We start from the raw sequence: 20763 nt of genomic DNA, 5'->3' as shown, positions 1-20763 counted from the left end.
GCTATCCAGCCATCTCATCCTCTGTCGTCCCCTTCTCCTCCTGCCCCCAATCCCTCCCAGCATCAGAGTCTTTTCCAATGAGTCAACTCTTTGCATGAGGTGCCCAAAGTACTGGAGTTTCAGCTTTAGCATCATTCCTTCTAAAGAAATCCCAGGGCTGATCTTGTTCAGAATGGAGTGGTTGGATCTCCTTGTAGTCCAAGGGACTCTCAAGAGTCTTCTCCAACACCACAATTGAAAAGCATCAATTCTTTGGAGCTCATTTTTCTGTAGAGTCCAACTCTCACATCCATACATGACCACTGGAAAAACCATAGCCTTGACTAGACGGGCTTTTGTTGGCAAAGTAATGTCTCTGCTTTTGAATATGCCATCTAGGTTGGTCATAACTTTCCTTCCAAGGAGTAAGCGTCTTTTAATCTCATGGCTGTAATCACCATCTGCAGTGATTTTGGAGCCCAGAAAAATAAAGTCTGACACTGTTTCCACTGTTTCCCCATCTATTTCCCATGAAGTGATGGGACCAGATGCCATGATCTTTGTTTTCTGAATGTTGAGCTTTAAGCCAACTTTTTCACTCTCCTCTTCACTTCCATCAAGAGGCTTTTAAGTTCCTCTTCACTTTCTGCCATAAGGGTGGTGTCATCTGCATATCTAAGGTTATTGATATTTCTCCCAGCAATCTTGATTCCAGCTTGTGTTTCTTCCAGTCCAGCGTTTCTCATGATGTACTCTGCATATAAGTTAAATAAGCAGGGTGACAACATACAGCCTTGATGTACTCCTTTTCCTATTTGGAACCAGTCTGTTGTTCCACGTCCAGTTCTAACTGTTGCTTCCAGACCTGCATACAGATTTCTAAAGAGGCAGATCAGGTGGTCTGGTATCCCATCTCTTTCAGAATTTTCCACAGTTTATTGTGATCCACGCTGTCAAAGGTTTTGGCATAGTCAATAAAGCAGAAATAGATGTTTTTCTGGAACTCTCTTGCTTTTTCCATGATCCAGAGCATGTTGGCAATTTGATCTCTGGTTCCTCTGCCTTTCCTAAAACCAGCTTGAACATCAGGAAGTTCACGGTTCACGTATTGCTGAAGCCTGGCTCGGAAAATTTTGAGCATTACTTTATTAGCGTGTGAGATGAGTGCAATTGTGCGGTAGTTTGAGCATTCTTTGTCACTGCCTTTCTTAGGGATTGGAATGAAAACTGACCTTTTCCAGTCCTGTGGCCACTGCTGAGTTTCCAAATTTGTTGGCATGTACTTTCACAGCACCTCTTTTAGGATTTGGAATAGCTCAACTGGAATTCCATCACCTCCACTAGCTTTGTTCGTAATGATGCTTCCAAAGGCCCACTTGACTTCACATTCCAGGATGTCTGGCTCTAGGTAAGTGATCACACCATCGTGATTATCTGGGTCGTGAAGATCTTTTTTGTACAGTTCTTCTGTGTATTCTTGCCACCTCTTCTTAACATCTTCTGCTTCTGTTAGGTCCATACCATTTCTGTCCTTTATCGAGCCCATCTTTGCATGAAATGTTCCCTTGGCATCTCTAATTTCCTTGAAGAGATCTCTAGTCTTTCCCATTCTATTGTTTTCCTCTACTTCTTTGCACTGATCATTGAGGAAAGCTTTCTTATCTCTCCTTTCTATTCTTTGGAACTCTGCATTCAAATGGTATATCTTTCCCTTTCTCCTTTGTTTTTTGCTTCTTTTCACAGCTGTTTGTAAGGCCTCCTCAGAGAGCCATTTTGCTTTTTTGCATTTCTTTTTCTTTCTTCTGTAGAACGTCACTAACCTCCTTCAATAGTAAGGAGTGGTGGGTGGCGGCCGCATGACGCTGGAGCAGTGAGCAGCCAAGAGGAGATACGCGACGTCTAAGGTCAGGACCGGGGGCCGTGAGGAGATACCCCACGTCCAGGGTCAGAGAAACCCCAGTAAGATGGTAGTCACTGGGTGAAGACATCAGATGGCAGACAGACAGAAACCACAATCACAGAAAACTAACCAATCCAATCACATGAACCACACCCTTGTCTAACTCAATGAAACTATGAGCCATGCCGCATAGGGCCACCCAAGACAGATGGGTCATGGTGGAGAGTTCTGACAAAATGTGGTCCCCTGGAGAAAGGAATGGCAAACCACTTCCGTATTCTTGCCTCGAGAACCCCATGAACAGCATGAAAAAGCAAAAAGATAGGACACTGAAAAATGAACTCCCTAGGTCGGTAGGTGCCCAACATGCTACTGGAGATCATCGGAGAAATAACTCCAGAAAGAAAGAAGAGACGGAGCCAAAGCAAAAACAACACCCAGTTGTGAATGTGACTGGTGATGGAAGCAAGGTCTGATGTTGTAAAGAGCAATATTGCATGGGAACCTGGAATGTTAGGTCCATGAATCAAGGCAAATTAGAAGTGGTCAAACAGGAGATGGCAAGAGTGAATGTCAACATTTTAGGAATCAGTGAACTAAAATGGACTGGAATGGGTGAATTTAACTCATATGACCATCATATCTATTACTATGGGCAAGAATCCCTTAGAAGAAATGGAGTAGCCCTCATAGTCAACAAAAGAGTCTGAAATGCAGTACTTGGATGCAATCTCAAAAACGACAGAATGATCTCTGTTCGTTTCCAAGGCAAACCATTCCACACCATGGTAATCCAAGTCTATGTCCCGACCAGTAATGCTGAAGAAGCTGAAGTTGAACGGTTCTATGAAGACCTACAAGACCTTTTAGAACTAACACCCAAAAAAGATGTCCTTTTCATTATAGGGGACTGGAATGCAAAAGCAGGAAGTCAAGAAACACCTGGAGTAACAGGCACAGTTGGTCTTGGAGTACAGAATGAAGCAGTGCAAACACTCATAGAGTTCTGCCAAGAGAACGCACTGGTTATAGCAAATATCCTCTCCAAGAATGTAAGAGATGACTCTACACATGGACATCACCAGATGGTCAATACCGAAATCAGACTGATTATATTCTTTGCAGCCAAAGATGAGAAGCTCTATATAGTCAGCAAAAACAAGACCAGGAGCTGACTGTGGCTGAGATCATGAACTCCTTGTTGCCAAATTCAGACTTAAATTGAAGAAAGTAGGGAAAACCACTAGACCATTCAGGTATGACCTAAATCAAACCCCTTACTATGATACAGTGGAAATGGGAAATAGATTTAAGGGACTAGATCTGATGAAGTGCCTGATGAACTATACTTGATCAGCTTATACTTAAAAGTGAGTACTGTATCCTTATGTTACTCCATAAAGCACTACTGTGAAAAATTTTGATGGGAACCTAATTTCCTTTCCCTTAAAAGTCGTATGTTTCTTTTTTCTAGGTGACAAAGCTTTTTTCTCTTTTTCTTTTTAAAGTCCATGAATTTTACTAGAACATATTTTGATGTTGTAAATATTCTTGGGTACATGGTATATTCTTTCAACATGGTTTCAATTTGTTTTATAACTTCAAAGTTTTCTTTAATTATAGTTTTCATATTTTTCTATTATTTTGCTTTGATTTCCTTTTTCAATAATGCCTATTATTTGTGTTGATTATCATTACTTTCACTTGAATCTTTTTTCTCTTAAAATTTTATTTTCACCTTCTTTTTTCTTATGGTTAATTTGCTTTTGCCTTGCTACTAGGCTTCATTTCTGACATGATTTTGTCATTTACATCTAATTTTCTCTAGGTTCTGTCACCTATTCCTGAATTTTTGTAACTGATTATATGTTGTTTTTCATGCCTTATATCATTTTCTTAGTGCCTCTTTAGCTTATTCTGAAATAGGTTATAATTTTGATCTGTTTTGTGTGCATGTCTTTATTGCAAGCTTTTACTGTGTGTGTGTGTGTGTGCGCTAAGTTGCTTCAGTCATCTCTGACTCTTAGCGACCCTATTGACAGTAGCCCTCCAGGCTCCTTTGTCCATGGGGTTCTCCAGGTAAGAATACTGAAGTGGGTTGTCATGCCCACCTCCATGGGATTTTCCCAACCCAGGGATCGAACCTGGTCTCTAATGTCTCCACTGGCAGACAGGTTCTTCATCACTAGGGCCACCAGGGTTATTGTCTGTACAAATGTTATTTTGTTCCCCTTTCCCCCATAACTTTGCATACTATACACCCTTGACATTTTTCTATTGTTTATTTTTATGTAAATTTAATTTTTCCTGAACTTTTGGAAGAACAATGCATTTAGGAAAACTTTAAAGCTTCCTCTTCTGCTACTTTGGGATAGTATTAGAAATATGGTGGTTTGCTTGGTTTGTTTTCTAAGATTTCTTGACTCTGTAATTCTTCCCCACTTTTATCTTCACTTTCTTCTCTTATCTGTCTTGTCCCTTTCCTGATAAAATTTTATTTCACTCCTGGCAGTTTTTCTTTAGGGTAGGCTGTGCCTTAGAATAGTGCCTTGGCAAGTCAGTTTTGAAGGTTCACAGGAGTTAGTCGGCTCTTGCCATTTAAAACCCTTCAGTTACAGCTACTGCTACTAATAGGCTTGGAGAGTCTTAGTAAATATCCTGAAGTTCTGTTCTCAGGTTCATCAGATGCTACCCCATTTTTTTCTTCTTCCTCTTGCAGAGATGCCAGTATCAACAGGGTCTAGAGGTTACTGGTAGTCTGTCTCCACCTATTTTATCCTGGAATTCTTGGGGATACCCTGTCACACGGTTTTCTTGCAATTGTTTTATCAGTTTAAATTTTGCAATCTAGTATCTGTTTGTTTTTAAATACGTTTTCAGAGAAACCAAAAACTATGCCCTGTCATTACTACCATCATTTTACTAGAACTCACTCCTCCATCCAATCCCTTCCCCCAACTAGCTTTTGAACTACTGTGACTTACTTAGCACTACCATGTTTTAAGTACTGCTTGGGAGAGTAGCTGGTGATTGCTTTTGGAAAGACACCACTTTGATGATCACAGTTTTAAACCTATTATTAGTGTTCATGTCATAAAATTGCCTGAGAGCCATTATTTTTGTTCAGCAACAAAATTTCTCAAGATGGAGAAAATCCAAGATCCTTACATCAAACCAAATTCTTTGCCAAAGAGTAGGGAGGTAAGACAATACTGAACAGATTGTGTATTATCAAGTTAGTCTGAATGTCTTAATTTAGAGAGAAAGTGACTGATACATGGCAGGTACTCAAATGTTTGTTGCACGAAGGATCCAGGAAAAATCTAAGTTAGTTGTCACTATTTTCATCCTCTTCTCTGAAAGAAATGTTTTCCTGTCTAACTCAAACTACATTTCAGATAAATTAAAGACAAACTACCATTCTGCAAGTTTTGGTAAGCTTTTCCTCATATACCAAATCTGATAGGAATCCGACAACAAAGAATACCTCCGGGAAGTTTAACCCTACCTTCCCACTATTAGTATTTTTTACAAAGAATAAACCATAATTTAAGAGACAGTATGATCGTGTTCACTGGATTATTTCCCCTCATATTAAACAATGCTATCATCACAACTAAGTCAATAAGCTATACAAATTTAAAAAATAATTTTTCCCCTGTAAAATATAAAATGGACAAGAGATCTACCAAAACCATTAAATAAACACAAGCAACAAACACTAGCCCCAAATTCTAGTTTATCTAATATATTGCTGTCGTTCAGTTGCTAAGTCGTGTCGGAATCTTTGCCCGTCTACTGCAGCACGCCAGGCTTTCCTGTCCTTCACCATCTCCCGGAGTTTGCTGGCTATTTTTTTGCCACAGTTCCAATACATGAACTACATTTTTGAAGCGTGCACATAAACTCTTTGCTGGGGTCATTATATACCGAATATGACGATTACAAGTATTAGTGCTCTTACAGTCTGCTCCTCTCTCCGTTCTCCCCCCTGCTCCTCTCCCTCTCTCCCCTTCTCTTTCTCTCTCACACACACACACACACACACACACGCACATACACGCACAATGAAGCCTTCAAATAAGTGCCCTGGTCCGTCCAAATATATTTTTATTTCTTTCGGAACGGAGGATTGGTACGGTTCTTGGGGTAATAGAAAAAATGTACAGAAAGGCATCATAAATATGAACCATCAGCCACGTCAGAAAGTCTAGGCGTTGGGGGTGGGGCGGGATGCAGCCCGAGATAAGGGAAAGTAAACAGGGGTATCCAACGGCTGAGGCCGTTAGTAATGTTCGTGGGTGGGTCGGCTGGCTCTGGGTGAGGACCCGGGGGAGGCCCTAGGAGAACATCCACTCCGCTTCGAAACCTCTAGAAAGAAAAACGAAACCTGCAACTTCCTGGGAAGGAAGGGGAAGCACTCCCGAGAGCGTTGCTCCCCCGGACTTGATGTCGGAGTCACGCAGGCCCTGCCCCGGCAGGAGCTGTCAGAACCGCCGCATCCCCGCGGCTCTGCCCACAGGAGGGCGACCTGCGCGTTCGCTCCCACTCAGATCACCAGGGTGTCCTCAAATGTCCTGCTCCCCTCCCTTCGCCGCTCAGCCAGCTGACGACGAGCAGCAGGAGGCGGCTGGGAGCCCAGGTGCTAGGGTGGAGAGGGCCGCCGAGCCCCAGGCCCTCCGCCTTCTCAGCCGCTGCCCCCGTGCTCACCCACCTGATGCTCCTTCACCACTTCGCTGAGGCAGGGATATCGCTCCGAGATCCATCGGTAAAACTTGGGGACTCCCATTTCGGCCGTCAATATTAACTCCAGTCAGGGCCAAACGGAAACCAAACGCCCCGCCGGGGCCTACGCAGCCGCCTCCAGCCGTCGCTCCGCGGATGACAACACACCGCCCGCCCGACCATAGAGACCGGCCGCCAGGCCTAGAGCGGCCGGCTCCGAGGCCGCATCCCCGGGGCGGGGCTCTAGTCCCGGCCGAAAGGCCCGCCGCCGAGCTTCCTGGTGGGTTACACGAAAGAAACCCAAGGCGCGTTTCGATGTGCGTGTGAAATTCAATTCTGAAAATGTCAGTTGATGGAGCGGTTCTCTATCAGTGGATTTGTAAGTGGTGTGGAAACCCCATGAGACGACTGTAAGAATCCTGGCTCTTTCTGTCTCCTGGGATTACAAATCTCAGTGGTTTTCAACACGAATTTGTAAAGGTCTGATGATTTATTTGGTTTACTTTGTGAGCGTTAATTTTTCGAGGTTATGACGGTTTCTTTTCAAAACTTTCTTCTTCCAAATTACTTGCTTAAAATAATTTCCCAACACCCCTCCATCCAACTTACTCTACAACTGTTTACATTATGACTTTCCTTGAATAGGAAAGTACATGTTTAGTTTTCACATTTATACTTCTTGGGTTACCCCCATCACACTTAAACTGTACAAAAGGCAGAATTCTGTAAGGTGAACTTAAGTGAAATTACCATTTATTTGCATATAATCTCATTGCTTTGTAATTACTATGAATTATTTTAAATCTTCTGTAATAAAACATACCCCCAAATTTATTATTAAAATTGTTTAGGTTTTAAAACCTCATGAAATGTTGCGTACTGCTTTTCCCCCAAACTACAGGATTCTGCATTCTGGTGCACTTTTAGTATGGTAGCATCTTTAGAAATTACAGAATGTTTATACAGTTTTCATATTCATGCTAATTGGCTAACTTTTCTCTCCCTATCATATTTTCAACCATACCAAAAAAAGGGAGTTTTACTAAATGAAGTTAATAATGTGCTGTGTATGTTTTACATCTCTCTTACTAGACAATTCCCAGATGGCAGGGCAACTATTGTTAGCTTTGTGCACAAATATAGCACAGTGTTAACATAAAGAGTATTTATTCAATATAATTTTTTGTTCAAATGAATCCTTATGCTAGCACTTATAATCAGTGAAAATTGTGAAATGAAATTAGGCTGGCTTGTTTTTTGCAAATATCTTTTTAGAGCATAAAAACATAAAATATTCCATTTCTCTATAATACACAGTATATATTAAGAAAAGTTTATTTCATAACAACATATATTATTTTAAATATTATTAACAATCAGGGAGAAATACCAGTTACTCTGAGAATATAAACATATGTTTTACTTTGGAACTGAATAGATAACAACCACAGATTAATGCACCAAATGCATTAAATTTAGATTATTAACATATTCTTTAAAGTAATTCCATTTTACATATATGGGGTCCAACCAAGGTACATCTGGCATAGCAAGTTTTCATCAGTAGCTTCTTGTATAAGGTAATGCACGTGTCCTTCGATAGATAATGGCAGCCCTGTCACTCTATTTCGGGTCTTGATTACACCTCGTAGTCGCTGCTCGATGTCAAGAACATGAGTCTTGGCCTAAAAAGAAATGGAAGATCATAAGAACTAAGGTCCTAGTGACATGTGGATGTATGTTTATAAACTGGAATTACTGACTTTCTGTTATTTAACAAATATTAATGCCATTTTACTGACCCTTACCCCTTTTGTTAAGAGCAAATACAGACAAAAGAGAGAAGAAACAAATATGATAACTTGAGATACTGATCTTAAAACTTGCAATGTTGACCTAACATCAACTGCGTGGAAGTTTTTCAGGACTAAGTGAAATATCAAGAATCTCTTCCACATTAGAAGTCTAGAAAAATAATTAAAAAAAAAAAAAATCTACCCTAAAAAGTGTTTAGGACATAAACATTTGAATATTAATATTCTAGGAATAGCAATAAAACTCTGATGCCTAATATCTTCCATTAGTTTATGCAAATGGGAATTCTACATGAGCACCTGGAATCCTACATATTTCTCTCAATCAAGATAGCATATCAGAATGCAAAAGTGAGAATGATGTTATTAGAATAACAATCCTCAACCTATTCTAACTTACTTAAAACAACTATCTGGAAAATTTGAGTCTTCAACCAATATAGTCAGCTCACTGCAGCCAATCATTCAACCAACAGTGGACTGAAAAAATTCAGGGAAAAACAATTCTAGAAAGTTCCAAAACAGAAAATTTGAATTTGGCACGTACCAGCAACTATTTACATAGCATTTACACTATATTTACAACTATTTACATGGTATTTACTTTGTATTAGGTACTATAAGTAATCTAGAGATGATTTAAAGTATATGGGATGATATACACAGGTTATATATACAATGCCATGTCATTTTATATAAGGGATTTGAGCAATCTGGGATTTTGGTATCCATTCCAAGGGGGTCCTGGAACCTATCTCCAATGGAAACCCAGGGAAAAGGGACTACTGTGTTAGTAGAGTGACTTCTACATATTGAAGCTGAGACCTGCTGCTCTATAAATTCAGGCAATTTGTGTTCACGTTTTTCCCACTCTTTATCATAATTGTGAATTGTTATGATTAAACAGGCATATCTTGAACTGTTTTTATTACATGAAGGATAATAGTGTTAACATTAGTAATGATGAGAAAACTTACGGCATTGTCCTACTACATGGAGAACTAGATTTCAGAGTATTAAGTGGTCAGTCACTGACAGTATTTAGAATCAGTTTCCATTTGCAGAGAAATACAATATCAGTTCATATCAAGCTGCACCTTCTACTGACCTTTTCATTGACAACTTCCCCTGTTTCATTCAGTGCTGCTTTGGAATGCCCTTTCACTGGTTTACTCCATTCCACAAGAGGATCATGTAGAAAAGTCTTTAAGACACTAAAATGGAAACAAATATTATAATACAGTGTTATTTTTATAAAAAGAATTCTCATTAAAGTCAACACTTAGGTGAAGGTAACTGAAGGATGAGAAGCTAATCATAATACTTTACTAAACACATTACTACTGCTTCAGAAAATGCTATACTTTCTCTTTCAGAGAATTTGCCTTTGCCTACACGTAACCAATGTATTCTACCATAATGCCTGGTAGACAGCTCTTAAATTAAAAAAAGTGGGTAAGTAAGCTTTACATGTTCTTCTAAAAAACTACTTTCCACAACTAACATCATATTTAATGGTGAAAGACTGGCTTCTTTACCCCAAAGGTTAGGAACAAGACAAGGATGTAGATGTCTCCCCACGGCTATTTGATGTTGATCTAGCTAGGGCGATTAGGTAAGAAAAAGAAAAGGCACTGAGATTGGATTGGAAAGAAGAAGTAAAATTCTATTTACAGATGACCTGCTGTTGTAGAAAGAAGAATCTTAAGGCATCTATAAAAATAACTATTACAACAAATAAATGGGTTCTGTAAGATTACAGGATACATGATCAATATATAAATTTAGTTATGTTTCTATACACTAGCAATGAACAAACATGAAATTAAGAAAAAAATTCCTTTCAGAATAGCATTAAAAGGAATAAAATACTTAGGAACACATTTTTAAAAAGTTAACTACAAGATTTGCAAACTAAGAATTATAAAACATTGTTGAAAGAAATTTAAGAAGACTTAAATAAATAGCCCCCTGGAGAAGGAAATGGCAACCCACTCCAGTATTCTTGCCTGGAGAATCCCATGGATGGAGGAGCCTGGTGGGCTACAGTCCATGGGGTCGCAAAGAGTTGGACATGACTGAGCAACTTAACTAACTAAATAAATAAATAGAAAGACTTATCAACTTCATGGATCAGAAGACTTAATACTGTTAAGATGGCACTGCTCCCTAAATTGATTTACAGTGTCATTCCTATCAAAATTTAGGCTGGCCATTGCTGAAAATGACAATATGATCTTACAACGCATATGGAAATGCAATATACTTGTAACAGTTAAATAATCTCGGGAAAAAAAAAAGTTGGAGGATTCACATTTCCTGATTTCAAAATTTACTACAAATCTACAGTAATCAGGACAGTGTTGCTGTTGGCATAAGGTTAGATATATAGATCAATGGAATAAAACTGAGAATCTAGAAATAAGCCTTTACATGTATGGTCAATTGATTTTCAACAGAAGTGTCAAGACAATTAAATAAGAGAAAAATAATCTTTTCAAAAATGGTGCTGAAACAACTGGATACACATATTTAAAATAATAAAGAGCCCAACTTCACTCTAGATGCACAAAATAACTAAAAATGATCAAAGATTTAAATAAGAGCTAAAACTGTAAAACACTAAGACATATATGTGACTCTTCATGACTTTGAATTATACAGTAGTTTCTTAGATATGACACCAAAATGTACAAATAACAACAAATGTAGATAAATTAGCCATCAAAGGTAAAACTGTTTTGCTTCAAAGGGCATCATCAAAAATTAATCAGCAATTCATATATCAGAGAAAATACTTACAAATCATATATTCATGAAGGTCTATATCCAGAGTATTTAAAGAACTCTCACAACTCAAAGAAAGACTAATAATTCAATTTTAAAAATGGGCAAAGGATTTAAATAGACATTTGTCCAAAGAATATATACAGGTGACCAATAAATACATGAAAAGATGCTCAACATAACTGATCATTAGGGAAATGCAATCTGAAACAATGACATACAATTTCACACCCACCAACATTGTTACTGTTTAGTCGCTAAATTGTGTCTGACTCTTTTGTAGTCCCATGAACTATAACCGGCCAGGCTCCTCTGTCCATGGGATTTTCCAAGCAAGAATACTGGAGTAGGTTGCCATTTCCTTCTCCGGGGATCTTCCCGACCCAGGGATCAAACCTGTGTCTCCTGCATTGGCAGGCAGATTCTTTACCATTGAGCCATGTGGGAAGCCCCAAATAAAATAGACAATAACAAGTTCTGGTAAGGATGTGGAGAAATTAGAACCCTCAGACACTGCTAGTGGGACTATAATGTATTACATCTGCTTTTCAAAACAGTTTGAAAACTCCTCAAAATGTTAAGCTTAGAGTTAACTTATGATCCAGGATTCTACTCCTAGGTATAACCAAAAGAAAACATGTATCAACATGAAACTTGTACTCAGTGTTCACAGCCACACTATACACAATAGCCAAACCAATCCAAATGTCCATTAACTGATGAACTGATAAACAAAAGGTGGTATATCCATATAATAGAATATTATTTGGCAATAAAAAAGAATGAAGTACTGATACATGTTACAGCACAGATAAAACCTTAACATTATGCTAGTGAAAGATGACACACACGAAAGGTCACATTTTGTGTAATTCCATTTATATATGAAATATTCAGAATATACAAATCTATAGAGACAGAAGCAGTGACAGATTTTTTGGGTTCCCAAATCACTTCAGACAGTGACTGCAGCCATGAAATTAAAAGACGCTCCTTGGAAGGAAAGCTATGACACACCTAGACAGTGTATTAAAAAAGCAGAGACATCACTCTGCCCACAAAGGTCCTTATAGTCAAAGCTTTGTTTTTTTGAATAGTTATGTATAAATGTGAAAGTTGGACCATAAAAAAAGCTGAGCGCTGAAGAACTGATGCTTTCGATCTGTGGTGCTGGAGAAGCCTCTCGAGAGTCTCTTGGGTTGCAAGGAGATCAAACCAGTCCATCCTAAAGGAAATCAGTCCTGAATATCCATTGGAAGGACTGATGCTGAAGCTGAAGCTCCAATACTTTGGCCTGCTGTGAGGAGCCGACTCATTGGAAAAGACCCTGATGCTGGGAAAGACTGAGGGCAGAAGAGAAGGGGGCGGCAGAGGATGAGATGCGTAGAGAGCCTCACGGATTCAATGGACGGGAATTTGAGCAAACTCTAGGAGTTAGTGGAGGACAGGGGAGCCTGGCGTGCCATGGGGTTGCAAAGAGTAGCACACGACTTAGCAACTGAACAACAACAACAAATAGAGACAGAAAGAGATCAGTGGTTACCAGGAGATGGTGGGGGAGTAGAATTGGGGAGTGACTGCTAATTTCTTTTGGAAGTGATGAAAATATTTTATAATTAGATAGTGGTGATGGTCACACAGTCTTGTGAATATACTAAAACCACTGTAGTATATGTATTAAGACTGAATTTTTTGTTATGTAAAATATATCTTAATGAAAGGTATTATTAAAAAAAAACTTCAGTACAAAGTAGCTTCTGTATAAAGAAAACATACTTAAGAACCAATAGTCACATCCAAAGTTACTATTAAATTGTTTACAGAATATAAAGGATTACCTCATTAAAGGCTCTCTCTGATCTCGCATTAGTCTCATTGTAACTTCACAAGCTCTTCGAAAAAGACCTTCCGTTCCCATCGGACCCATTCCGTTAACCATATTATGAGTCAGGCGAAATGGAACAATTTCTGGGACCTCAAAGGTTTCTCCCTTAAAACAAGGCATTTCATTAAAAAGTAAAAATGCTGTAATTTTAAACTATGCAAAAAATTTGAAGCTTCATATTTGACTCTTTTAGCAAAGAGCAAACATTCTCTCAAAATATTTATATTTGCAGCTTACATTAGTGGCCTATATCATGAGTCATATGACTCCACCTCTGCTTTTGAGGAATTGAAACACAACTCCTTGGATAAGATCTAGAGAATGGGTAGATTCATCTTTCACTGAATTACTGAAGTGAATAGCATTATAGAGAAGTATTTATGATTTATTATTTAGCCTTATATTAACGGGGGTTCCCTGGTGGCTCAGACAGTAAAGAATGCAATGCAGGAGACCCAGGTTCAATCCCTGGGTTGGGAAGATCCCCTGGAGAAGGGAATGGCAACCCACTCCAGTATTCTTGCCTAGAGAATTCCATGGGCAGAGGAGCCTGGTCGGCTATAGTCTATGGAGTCGCAAAGAGTCAGACATGACTGAGCAACTCACACACACACACACACATCCCTGACACAGGAAGTGTATGTAACATGTATTATGATGAAGTCCAGTTCATTTATTTTCTGCCATTCTCTAACCTGCCTTTCCTAGAATGTTTTCATCACTCTGGTCAGTTTCCCTAAGTTTCTCTCATGTATGAATCCCCTATACCAGTGATTTATCTCTGATTTGTTTTCTGTTGGGTCTGTGGCTTTTCGTGGTTTCCAAACAGCAGATGGCAACCCATAGAGAATCAGGATGAAGAAAATTAAACTGGGTTTAATTACCAGTTCACCTTTCAGGATCATAACATTGGAAAATTGGAGGGTGGGCTTAAGGAGAGTCCAACCTTCATTTATTACCAAACCCCAGTCTGGACCTACAGAATCTGAATTTCCTGGGATGTTTCCTAGGTATCTGCATTACAAAAAATTTCTTAGATGATTCTGATGTGCTGCCAGGTTTGGAAACAATCACATCAAATTACTGTCCCTTTAAAACTGAGTCTTAGTAAAATGAACTGTTCATTTAAGAGAACTATGAGTCAGAACTTGGATCTATACTTTTGGACTTAAAAAGTTCAGTGCTTTAGTTTAGTTTTACTGTATCACTCTTTTGAGTTCTCTCCAACCTAAGTTGCTTTACTGAGGGATATGGGATCCACTGACTAAAACCAGTTAACCAACTTGCAATGTCACTTAACTGAGACTGTAACTGCTACAAATTGTCTAGGAAGAACAGCTGTTGAGGAAAGGATATTAGGAGAAAACATACAATTACCTATGGTAAGTCATATCACATACCTTATTGAAGAGACAGTTGAAATCCACATGTACACATTCACCAGTCAAAGAATCAAAGAGAATGTTTTCACCATGACGGTCTCCAAGGCCCAGGATATAACCGACCATTGACATAACTGCGGTGGAACGACAGTATGCTGATCTGCTACTGTACCTAAAGGAAATATAATGCCTATCAAATATCCTTGTATCATATGAGGCAACATACATATAAATATATTTTTTTAAAAAGCTAACCATAACAATATATTATATTCTTGGTAACTAACCATGATGTAGGATCAGGGAATGTTCTCAGAAACCACTCATGAAAAACAGGAGGATGCCTGGGCAGGAGAAATTCTTGGAATACTTTGAGTTTTTCAGACAAAGCTGCTGATTTTGGCAGCATACACTGCCGAAGTTCCTTCCCTGTCATATAAACTCCTGCAAGGTAAAGTGATTTCCATTAATCACACAAGCCAAATGGAAAAAGGGGCAATTTTCTTTTGGTGAAAATAGGACAGGAAAATATCTACTTTTAATCAAATTGTATTCAAATTATTTTATTCCATGGGTTATAATCTAATACTGTCACTGTTTATTTTGGTGCTTAAATTATTCGATGTTTGGCCAGTGGGAGAGTCTAATCCTAGTCTAACACTTTGGTTTCATTCTAGCTTTATCTTTCCTTTTCTTTCTCTAATAATGTAAAACTAGCTCTCATTAACCATAGTGTATTTATTTACTTACTCAAGTCTAGTTTACACATAAAGTAGTTTAAGAATTGCTAACCAATAACTCCTAAAAAATTACATTTTCATATACATGTTTGTAAGCTATCTCAAATCCTTTTGGAATAAATAAAAAGAATTAAAACACAAGGAAGGAAGGAAGGAAGAAATGTCTTAAGTACTTCTGCATATAGTACCTAGAAATTTTACTATGGCTTATACCCCTAAAATGTACAATGATATATGTTAATAATTATTATACCTATATTATATGTTTATACCGTAAGAATTAATTTTAGTACCCTTTTCTTTATATAGTTTGGTCAGAATAGGTCTCAAACCAGCAGTGTTGTTGACCCATTCAATAATCCCACATTCATCATTCAATGGAATAACTGCATATGTTCGAATATGAAGTTCTCTTCTACGAGATTCTGCATCTTTTCTTAAGCACTATTAAAAAAAAACAACACACACACTTAAAAGTTAAAAATTTCTAAATGTTATGTCAAATCTATCTAAAGATTTTTCTTTTCATAGCAAAAGAATGTCAAATAAAGCTTACTATGTAGTACAGATGAATAATTCTTTAGAATGGTAGAGCAGGAAACTACTGGGACAGTATCCATAATTTATTACCAAATCATTAGAAATGCCTTTGGTAAGTACTTCTTTAAATTACTCACTATTAATATGACAACAATACAGTCTTCAAAAATATTATAATTATGACAAATAATGACAAAATAATCTTTAAAAATTGCTTCCAAGACATTCCTGAAACATTAAGTCCTTAGTCACAGAGAAGCTATTTAATTTTACCCAAAAGATGCATGATCAAAAAAATACGAGTTTTACGATATCCCCATATAGCCTCATTTGAAAAATCATCTAGCAGAGGAAAGCTTTTCACATCTCATCTGCTTAATCCTAAAATATACTAGGTAAGGATAAACAGTATGTTATTTAATTCTGGAACTGTATGAAATGAACAAACTATGCACAGATCTATAATTGTAACCTGTCAAATTCAAAAACACAAGCAACTGATCAAAAATACATTTTAAGTGTTAGGAATAAATAGGCTACACAAATGTCAGCAAAATAGTATGGCATGAGAATCACATAACAAGATCAGTAATATGGCCTCCTAGACCAACATAATGAGACTAGTTTTTCACCATCAGGCTATTTGACCATGTTAATGTGGGGGAATGGTAATGAAACAACTTAATTGGTAACAAAGCTGATTAAGATAAATTTATAAATGAAATCCAGGCCACTTGATACTCCCAACTAGAAAAACACTCAAGGAGCTTTGGAACAAACATACTGATAGTTTAATATCAGTAAATTAAGTACCAAGTTACTAAACAACATTTTAAATAAAGAATATTCCTTCCCTTCATAATACCTTTGAAATGGGTTTTTAATATGGAATTAGTTTTTAAACTACCTTTGGTTAAACTGAGCACAAATCATAATTCTTCTTAAAAAAACAAAACAAAACTCATCTGCTGCTATATGTTTTCTATTTTAAGGGTCCATAACTTTTCCTGCTAATAAAAGAGGTACCAGTAAAATGTAGGAAGGGGATAGAAAGGAAGAATGAATAGCATATCAAAAAAAAGTAAGGTTTTCACAGTATGGTTTAATTTTTTACCAATAAAAAAATAGATGCACTTATAAAAACCTGGCTAGAGAATAATTCAAAACACCAAAAGACCATACATTTATAATAACCTTTTAATGAGATTTTTCATACCATCTCTGAGACAGAAATCAAGCACTTACCAATAGCACTGGGAAAAAAAAAAAAAAAACCCCCTAATGATCACCTTTAAAAAGAGTGCTGGTAAAAATAGAACTAACATTTTTTCCTAGCACTGAAACATAAAACACAAATAAATCTGATAGAAAAAATACATTATAGATAATTTAAACATTACATAGAAAATATTTTCCTTTGTTAATATGTCTTTTACTTCTTTTTCTCAATATAACAAAAGTATCTTACTTTTAAAAAATTAAGTGAAACCAGAAAGTTCCACTTCAGGACACATATCCAAAATACTGACAGCAGGGACTCAAATAGATATCTATACACCTAGGTTCATGGCTGCATTATTCACAACAGTCAAAAGGCAGAAGCAACCCATGTGTCCACTGATGGGTGAATGGATAAATAAAATGTGGATTACACATTCAATTCTATATTATCCAACCTTATAAAGGAAAGAAATTCTGACATGCTGTATATAAATGAACTTGATGACATAATGCTAAGTGAAAAAGCCAGTAATAGGGGCTTCCCTGGTGGCTCAGATGATAAAGAATCCGCCTGCAATGCAGGAGACCTGGGTTCGATCCCTGGGTTGGGATGATCTCCTAGAGGAGGGCATGGCAACCCACTCTAGTATTCTTGCCTGGAGAATCCCCATGGACAGAGGTGCCTGGTGGGCTACAGTCCACAGGGTCACAAAGAGTTGGACACAACTGATTGAGCAAAAAGGACAAATACTATTTGACTCCACTTAAATGAGATATCTAGAGTACTTAAATTCATAGAGACATAAAGTAGAATGGTGGTTACCAGAGCCTGGGCAAGGACGGGAATAAGGAGTTTACTATTCAATAGATACAGAGTTTCAGTTTGAGAAGATGAAAAAAGTTCTGGAGAAGGATGACTATACAACAATGTGAATGTACTTAATACCACTAAATTGAACTGAACACTTGAAAATGGTTAAGATGGTAAATTTTATGTAAGTATATTTTATCCTGATAAAATAAATTAAGTGAACATGAAAAAGGCAGTATAGCTCACTTCTTCAAGAGGGATCTACTTGCCTATATCTCATTAATAGTAATTATAGCAATTCTAAAATAAAAGCAAACTGTATCCAAACCTTATTAATCAAGGAATTGAATTCCATTAGTCTACAATCCTTTCTCAAGTCATCTTTTGGCTTACACATCATAATGTAGAACTTTCCATCAGATCCTTTTAAAGAGATCTTCTTTGGTTTCTGAAGAGAAGCAAGAATTTCTACCTAAAAGATGATGAGTTATATATAAATTAAGGTCAAATTTTTTGTTTAAATTTCTATGTGTATTTGTTATCTCATAAATAAAGGAAAATATAATAACCTGTATTATATAGAAAGTTGACGGTTTTATTAATTTATCTTTATCTATGATCTATGAAAAGAATGGTTACCCATAAGTAGAGACACATTTTCACCCATTAGACATAGCTATTGAAGTAAAAGGATTACTTTGTCAGCAATGTAAGTTCATAGTATCCAAATTTAGGCAGCCTCTTAAAGCAGCCACAATGTTTAAATGATTTTTGAAACATTTTCCTTAGGACTTTTCTGTAGAACCTAAGACAGTTTTTAAATGCCTTTAATGGTAACAAATCAGAAAGAAATGGTAAAAAATCAGATTGATTATATTCTTTGCAACCAAAGATGGAGAAGCTCTATAAAACAGCAAGAACAAGACTGGGAGCTGACTGTGGCTCAGATCATGAACTCCTTATTGCCAAATTTAGACTCAAATTGAAGAAAGTAGGGAAAACCACTAGATCATTCAGGTATGACCTAAATCAAATTCCTAACAACTATACAGTGAGAGTGACAAATAGATTCAAGGAATTAGATCTGATAGAGTGCCTGAAGAACTATGGATGGAGGTCCGTGACATTGTACAAGAGGCAGGGATCAAGACCATGCCCAAGAAAAAGAAATGCAAAAAGGAAAACTGGTTATCTGAGGAGGCCTTACAAACAACTATGAAAAGAAGAGAGATGAAAGGCAAAGGGGCAAAGGAGAGATATACCCATTTGAATGCAGAGTTCCAAAGGATAGCAAGTAGAAATAAGAAAGCCTTCCTCAGTGATCAATGCAAAGAAACAGAGGAAAACAACAGAATGGGAAAGACTCGAGATCTCTTCAAGAAAATTAGAGATACCAAGGGAACTTTTCATGCAGAGATGGGCACAGAAATGGTATGGACCTAACAGAAGCAGAAGATATTAAAAAGAGGTGGCAAGAATACACAGAAGAACTATACAAAAAAGATCTTCATGACCCAGGTGATCACGATGGTATGATCACTCACCTAAAGCCAGACATCCTGGAATGCAAAGTCAAGCAGGCCTTAGGAAGCATCACTACGAACAAAGCTAGTGCAGGTGATGGAATTCCAGTTGAGCTATTTCAAATCCTAAAAGATGATGCTGTGAAAGTGCTGCACTCAGCATGCCAGTAAATTTGGAAAACTCAGCAGTGGCCACAGGACTAGAAAAGGTCAGTTTTCATTCCAATCCCAAAGAAAGGCAATGCCAGAGAATGCTCAAACTACTGCACAATTGTACTCATCTCACTAGCAAAGTAATGCTCAAAATTCTCCAAGCCAGGCTTCAACAGTACGTGAACCATGAACTTCCAGGGGTGCAAGCTGGATTTAGAAAAGGCAGAGGAACCAGAGATCCAATTGCCAACATCTGTTCGATCATTGAAAAAGCAAGAGAGTTCCAGAAAAAACATCTACTTCTGCTTTACTGACTATGCCAAAGCCTTTGATGTATGGATCACAACAAACTGTGGAAAATTCTGAAAGAGATGGGAATACCAGACCACCTGACCTGCCTCCTGAGAAATATGTATGCAGGTCAAGAAGCAACAGTTAGAACCAGACATGGAACAACAGACTGGTTCCAAGTCGGGAAAGGAGTACATCAAGACTGTATACTGTCACCCTGCTTTATTTGACTTATATGCAGAGTACATCATGAGAAAGGCTGGACTGGATGAAGCACAAACTGGAATCAAGATTGCCAGGAGAAATATCAGTAACTTCAGATATGGAGATGACACCACCCTTGTGGCAGAAAGCAAAGAACTAAGGAGCCTCTTGATGAAAGTGAAAGAGGAGAGTGAAAAAGTTGGCTTAAAGCTCAACATTCAGAAAACGAAGATCATGGCATCCAGTCCCAGATCACTTCATAGCAAATAGATGGGGAAATAGTGACAGACTTTATATTTTAGGGCTCCAAAATCACTGCAGATGGTGACTGCAGCCATGAAATTAAGAGGCTTGCTACTTGGAAGAAAAGCTATGAGCAACCTAGACAGCATATTAAAAAGCAGAGACATTACCAACAAAGGTCCTTCTAGTCAAAGCTATGGTTTTTCTAGTAGTCATGTATGACGTGAGAGTTGGACTATAAAGAAAGCTGAGTGCCGAAGAATTGATGCTTTTGAACTGTGGTGTTGGAGAAGACTCTTAAGAGTCCCTTGGACTATCAGTAGATCCAACCAGTCCATCCTAAAGGAAATCAGTCCTGACTATTCATTGGAAGGACTGATGCTGAAGCTGAAACTCCAAGATTTTGGCCACCTGATGCAAAGAACTGACTCATCTGAAACGACCCTGATGCTGGGAAAGATTGAAGACTGGAGGAGAAGGGGACGACAGAGGATGAGATTGTTGGATCGCATCATCGACTCAAGGGACATGAATTTGAGTAAACTCTGGGAGTTGGCAATGGACA

The 20763-nt window shown here is 37.8% G+C and overlaps 2 protein-coding genes across 7 annotated transcripts in view; both read right to left on the bottom strand.

Annotated features, from left to right (window-relative positions):
* XRN1 (5'-3' exoribonuclease 1) overlaps positions 1 to 6744 on the bottom strand; it is a 112208-nt gene extending 105464 nt beyond the window's left edge. For 5 of the 6 annotated variants that reach the window (XR_009494392.1, XM_005201893.5, XM_059886157.1 and 2 more), the window contains exon 1: positions 6594 to 6744. Coding sequence is in view for 5 of the 6 variants with exons in the window: in XM_005201893.5 (XP_005201950.1) it covers positions 6594 to 6668 (75 nt within the window). In the remaining variant the exon portion in view is untranslated. The remainder of the gene's footprint in view (positions 1 to 6593) is intronic. The other variant, NM_001206035.1, reaches the window with a different exon arrangement.
* Positions 6745 to 7916: 1172 nt separating this feature from the next.
* ATR (ATR serine/threonine kinase) overlaps positions 7917 to 20763 on the bottom strand; it is a 120511-nt gene continuing 107664 nt past the window's right edge. Inside the window, exons 41-47 of the mRNA XM_002685057.7 lie at positions 18113 to 18256; positions 15506 to 15656; positions 14760 to 14916; positions 14491 to 14644; positions 13044 to 13195; positions 9527 to 9632; positions 7917 to 8289 (exon numbers count right to left, since the gene is read on the bottom strand). Of these exons, the coding sequence (XP_002685103.2) occupies positions 8116 to 8289; positions 9527 to 9632; positions 13044 to 13195; positions 14491 to 14644; positions 14760 to 14916; positions 15506 to 15656; positions 18113 to 18256 (1038 nt within the window). The 3' untranslated portion in view covers positions 7917 to 8115. The remainder of the gene's footprint in view (positions 8290 to 9526; positions 9633 to 13043; positions 13196 to 14490; positions 14645 to 14759; positions 14917 to 15505; positions 15657 to 18112; positions 18257 to 20763) is intronic.

This window comes from Bos taurus, chromosome 1 (genome assembly GCF_002263795.3).
Source record: "Bos taurus isolate L1 Dominette 01449 registration number 42190680 breed Hereford chromosome 1, ARS-UCD2.0, whole genome shotgun sequence".
Taxonomy (NCBI): domain Eukaryota; kingdom Metazoa; phylum Chordata; class Mammalia; order Artiodactyla; family Bovidae; genus Bos; species Bos taurus.
Note: the sequence above shows the minus strand (reverse complement) of the source record. Positions and strands in the feature narration are given on the sequence as shown.